The 6082-nt window shown below is 41.2% G+C and overlaps 1 protein-coding gene across 1 annotated transcript in view; it reads left to right on the plus strand.

Annotated features, from left to right (window-relative positions):
* Positions 1 to 5966: 5966 nt before the first annotated feature.
* REC114 (REC114 meiotic recombination protein) overlaps positions 5967 to 6082 on the plus strand; it is a 24207-nt gene continuing 24091 nt past the window's right edge. The window contains exon 1 of the mRNA XM_035899494.1: positions 5967 to 6041. Coding sequence (XP_035755387.1) covers positions 5967 to 6041 — 75 coding nt within the window. The remainder of the gene's footprint in view (positions 6042 to 6082) is intronic.

Below are 6082 nucleotides of genomic sequence, written 5' to 3' on the forward strand. Positions count from 1 at the left end.
CAGCTAGAAAAGATTTTCCTCTTACTTTAAATGGCTGTATAATTGAAACAAGATGCTTTGAGTCTCAGGCCTATCCATCACTAAACTCTAAGTGGTTCTAATATGGGTTGTTCCAACTGAAATATTCTATTGTATTCTATTCCAGCACAGAGAAAGAGGCACAGATACATTACACTAGCAAGATGTATTTAGAGTCCTCTGTTCACCTGCTCCAGTAAGTCCTAGGTCGAACACGTGGTAATACAGTAGACTAGATAGAGAATTCAGAATTAAGGTGGGGGGGGGCGAGAGAATATCCTTCTTTGAGAATGCACAAAAGTTCAAGACTTATTTTCTTCCCTCTCTATGCACATGTAATTATCACTGACATCAACTTTGGGGTTGAGACTTAAAGAGAGAATCAAAAAGGTATTTTCCTCTACAAGCTCACCGCAAGAACTGCTAAAACCAGTTAAATGCAGCCTGAGGGGGAAAAAAAAAAATCTTTTTTTTTTTTTTTTTAACACAATCTCTTAATGGTCTGGTATATGTTTGGGCAGAGACAAACTTTGACAGAGTTGTGTACAAGTCAGAAGGCCCTTCCATTATTGCTGTGTTTATAGCATTATATACAGGCTTACATTAGGAGACCTCCAGAGTGCAAGAGTTGAAAAAGCAGAGATAATTACAGCGTCTGTCCATACCCAAGACTGTCGGGAATTCAGTTTACAATAATTGCTTCAAGTCCAGACCCTTCTCTTCCTGCTAGGGTCACTATTTAACCAGCAGTTAAATGAAAAACACAGTTGATTGGGATGGGAAATCTTGGCAATGGCGAGGACTATTTCTCCTTCTACACTCCTCATCAAATAAGGGGCATACAACAAATTGCTTGTCTCCAATCTGCAATTCTCCCCTCCACCCATCTGTAAATTGGAATTAATTAATAAATGCCCTTATGTTTTCAAGGTCATGGAAAACTAAAGGCACTCAGCAAAATGGATGCACTGACAGTGAAGGGTGTTTGTGGGTTGGTTTGTTTTTTTTATGTAAATGGAAAATCTGTGAGGCAGAAGCTCCTTCATCTGTGACATGAGCACTAAAGTTAGAAAACTTAAAAGGAAATAAAGGGAATGCAAATAAATTATGCTTTGAATAAATGCGACCTTCCCTAGAAAAAGTCTTAGGCTTTATGGAACAGTCTCAAAACACGCAATGAGGCCAAAGACATCATTAAATCAGGGGTCTTCGTGCAAATTCAGTCTCACTGTCTTTTGTTTCTCCCTGCTGACTGTGAACAAGCTCTGCTTTCTGTTGACACTGGCTGCTCACAACAGAACTGGCAAAGGGCTCTTCCACTTGTTGCACACCAACCTCGTGTAGATAGACTTTTTGACATTTATATCCCCCTACCTATTTAAAGATCCTGACTCAGTTTGAAACACTCCAGCAAATCCCACTGCAGTAATAATTAAGATATGCAAACCACAGAACTATATGGCTACTTTTTTGTCATATAACTAAGTGTGCACATCAACATAGACTGTGAAATCAGCTTCCACAGCTTCCCTGTAAATCTCAAGCACCCTCACAAATAATATATTTTAGGGAGTAAGATGAAGGTGTCATTTAGGTATACAACACTTGACAAGTTAGGAATGTCACCATCAGATAAAGAGAAACAATACATGAACTTATGGAATCCATTTCTGGAGACACACTAAAACTTATTAACTTCTGAAAAAAATAATTGAAGACTTCATTGGAGAAAACATTTTGCCTTTGGAAAATGAGAAGGATCGGCTGCTTAAAATTCTGGAAAATTCTGAGCCAGAAGGACCCTTCAATTCTTGTGGTGCTGAAATAGTGGATTCTCAATCCAATCTTAATCTTGATATGGCCATTAAGGAGAAAAGAGAGACAATGAAGTATCACTGCAAATCACAATTCGAGCCTGGTGCCAGACTTCACTCCCATCTTACAAAAATACTTGAAGTACATTCAGTCAGAAATGCACTGATTTGATTTCTGGTTTTCACTTAAAAATTTAAAGCTCATTGCAAGGGGTAGATTTTGGCAAGGAAAAAAGTAAAACAGAATAAAATTGATGAGTAAAATTCAGTGACTGCTGTTCAACAGCTGGGGACTGAGGTCTCTTAACAGGTATGTGAGCGTCTGACACTCCTCAGGACAGCAGAAGCCATCTGACCAGAGCCCAGACCACCACATGGTCCTTGGCTTCGAATTTCTTTGTAAGAAAACTCTAAGTTCTCACAACGCTGCCACATGTTGACTGAACTGGATGAAGATATTTTTATGATGGGTACAGAACTGCTATGCAATAATCAAATACCAGGATGCTACAATTCCATTAGCACTAAGAGATCTGGTGAGGTTGTCTGTCAGATCACATTCAGATGAAAGTAGGTACAACTATGTGAAACGATTAACGGAATGAATCTGTCAGTTACTGAGGAAGTCTCACAACCACTAACAAAGCAATTAAAGCATAAGGTAATGCTGCTTATTATAAAAATAAAAGCAATAAATCAAGTATTCTGAATGGAACATTTTCACTCGCCTGTTATTTATGCCACTGCGAGTAATCCTATTTCTCCCTTTAACACAGCTGGGAAGAAGCAGATGGTTAAGTGTCAGTACCACAGGGAAGCCTCCAGGACTTCTAAAATGTCCCTTTTGTTGCTTATTTTATTCATTTCATGCATCTGGTAGCCTCTATTTTGTTAATACGTTATTAGTCCAATTTGTATAAGTATTCCAGTCCACTCATTGCCCTTGTGGCAAATCTACACTCACATTTGACAATAAAGTTATGGTAATATGATTTTATTATTGTTATTATCACCACCATTATTATTAAAAAGCAATAATGTAGATGGGTCAGCAAAATACCTAGTACCAAACCCAACTGTCATAGTTTATATAATCCAGGCTAGTAAATTACTACATTATTTTGCTTTATTCCCAAATAATAACAAATCCCTTCTCATCTTCTCTACAGAAAAAACAATTATTAGCACGTTATCAAATCCATATTGTGCAGGAACAGAACAGATCTCTCTTCCTGCATGGGTATCTCTGCTTCTAACAGAGTTTCTCTAACTTATTAACAGGACTATGTACTTCTGCAGTGAGAGAATTAACTTTTACCACTGCAGTCTGCAAAGTCTCAAGCAAAACTGAAGCACACCACAGTGATAAACCCTCAGCATGTACATGGGATTTGCTATCTCATCTCCGACGAAAGACATTTTAATCTGTCAGGCTCACCTACCAGTCTCCTCCTTCTACATTCTATTCTGTAATGTTAAAAAAATAGGCAACCTCTGTAGCCTTTTACAAAAAACCATTATAACTGTCTCCCTTCATGTCTACTCACTGAATACAGAACTAATCACATAATTCCCCTAAGAAATCAGAATCAGCAAGAGCTTGCGCCTGAGTCTTAATGCAATACTCATTTCTCTTGGTTCAAACCTTACTTTGTACACATGTAAAAATGTAACGCATTCATGTCCAAAAACTAAAAGCAAACTAGCAGACCCTAGGTAAGCAACCTATGATCAGAAAATTAAAGGGTGCTAGAATCACGTTTAAGGCTCAGCACACAAACTACACATGGCTATGACTGGTACATTTAGGTGAGAGCAGCACAAAAACTGACCAATCACGTTTGAGCTGCAGTGGCTGAGCTTCAGGTCTAAATAAACTGTGGGTACTGTATACGCTACTGAGGTGCCCTAACGAAGCTGCAGAGGAAAGAATTTGTATAGCCTTTTATGCATGGCAACTGGCATTATGTCCCCTAGTAATTCCTCCTCTTCATATGCCATTTCAATAATACATTATTTTTAAAGGATCTGATGGAAGCACCCGATGCCCTTGGTTTACTTCTGCCTCTTTCAAAACCGCATTTTGAAATGTATGTTTTGGTAAAAGACCGAGCTTTTGTTTTCCTCCTACAGAAGCCTTTAGCACATTTGTCAGAAATCATTCAAGGAAGAGATGCTAGAAAAGACTGCAAACAAGCCATTTTCCACAAAACTTCAGCTGAATTAGGGGAAAACAGATTCAATATATGTACTCATACTATCTTTCTCTGTCAATAATATTTTGCTGCTGCTGTGGTTTCCAAGAAAGTCCCAAGTCTACAGGCCAATTCTGAATGTCTGACAAGCGCAGTTTGAGAAATCCTCCTGGGGAAGCAGTGATTAGAGAAGGCAACTGGCAGCTAGGAGGCCCACACTGTATTCCCTGTTTCATTACTGATTTTTCTGGATGAATGTTAGGATCCAATTTTGTTTGGATGAGAGGAAGGCCCCCTTGCTTTTGAGCCGACCGCAGACGAGCCTGGGAGGCTAGGTGTGGCTAGACCAACCTCTGTTTCAGGTTCGATCCCTTCGAGCGAGATTAAGACACAAACGAGGTTCGGGGGAAAGAGGGAAAGCAGCAATAGGGAAGGAAGGAAGGAAAGATAAGAAATCAAGCGAGAGGTCCAGATAGAAGAGAGCAGTCACCACCATGCTTCTGGGGTCTTCAGTGATCGCACGCGGAGTCTTCGGTGGTCTCCTACAAGGTCAGCAATCTTCCTCCGGAGTCTTTGACAGTCTCCCACGAGGTCCCCCCCGCGGTCTCAGCCTGCAGCCTTTTTTATAGAGCACAGTCCAGCACATGCGCACACATTTCACGCGCTTTACTTTTGGCGGGCTCCGTTCGCGCGCTTTCTTGTTGCTGGGTAGGGGCAGGGTTCTGCTCGCATGCTTTAAGTAGCAACAAACTGCAAGCCTTGGTGGGCAGGCAGCCCCGCCTGGGTGTCCGCTGCTTCAGCAAGACTGCAAACCACCTTGCCTGCGGCAACGCTGATCTTCGCAGATCGCCACACAAAGGAGCAAGCTTTGAGACAGTTAGCTGGCTATTCAGTCTCCCACAATGACCTTGTCAAGTCATTGAGCATTTCTGCCTGTGCTTCCCTATCTGCAAAATGTTCAGATAAACACCTTCCTTTTGAAAACACTGTAAAATTGTTTATTATGGAAATAGTTCCTCAGATGTTAATCTGGTTCTCGGGGTGGAACATCAGGTGAAAACCACAACAGCCGCATGACATAAATGTCAACCTAATAATTTCTAACAGATTAAACCACTGCAGTTTAAGTAATAGGTTAACCTTGCACCCGAAGGTTTTATTTCAGATGAGACAGTAGTTACTCGTTTCATTTTAACCTTATTCATATCAGCCAAGCCAGCATTAAGAGCAAACCGTAAAGGTAACAAAGAGCAAAAAAATTGGCATAAACTTCTTTGTTCTGCTTAATTTAAGAAGCATGACTATTTAGCCAAGCTTCATCTTGGTCAAGTACATGCTGCTGGCAGTTACGCAGTGCTCAGAACTGGGATTAAAGCTACTGGCATGGCACCCTCAAGCATGCAGATTTAACAGCAGCTAGTGGCAACGATCACCCCTAAGTCGGTTCAGGTCTGCAGAATCACACACATCTTCCTGAATGGTACCTGGTTCTTTCATGCCCCCTCCATGACCTCGACTGGCTAATACACGTTTTTATTATTAATGGGCCAAGATATGTACTATAAATGGAATACCTAAGTGCAGTCATATTATGAGTCATTTCACCATTACCCTTTTTCAAGAGGAAGTGTAGTATTACATAATACTAGGAGCAACAGAATAGCGGAGAGGAAGCAGAATGCTGAAGAGAGAGAAGTGCCATTTCCATTTACTAATCCAGCTGTACAAACCTGGGTTGGCTAACAACAGGCAACACAAAAAGAGTTGCTTTTTGACATGTAACATAGCTGCCAACTCAGGTACACAAGAGCACTGTTGGAAGTTCTGTGAAGTGAGCACAGCACCTTGCAACAAAAACTGAAAAGGCAATTCAGAATTTAAGACAACTTTTCTACAGACTTGGACGTATTTCACCTGAAGGAGGATGCATGCTGACATGATGGCCGGCTTCCACAGGCGTTTCACTGAGCGAGTACTGGACAGTGGGCGGCTGCACCATCACCCCCTTGGCGCTGTGCGGCCCCGAGCACGCTCCCACAGCCCCCACAAAACGGC

The sequence above is a fragment of the Egretta garzetta genome, unplaced genomic scaffold (genome assembly GCF_000687185.1).
Source record: "Egretta garzetta isolate BGI_Z169 unplaced genomic scaffold, ASM68718v1 scaffold287, whole genome shotgun sequence".
In the NCBI taxonomy this organism is placed as follows: Eukaryota; Metazoa; Chordata; class Aves; order Pelecaniformes; family Ardeidae; genus Egretta; species Egretta garzetta.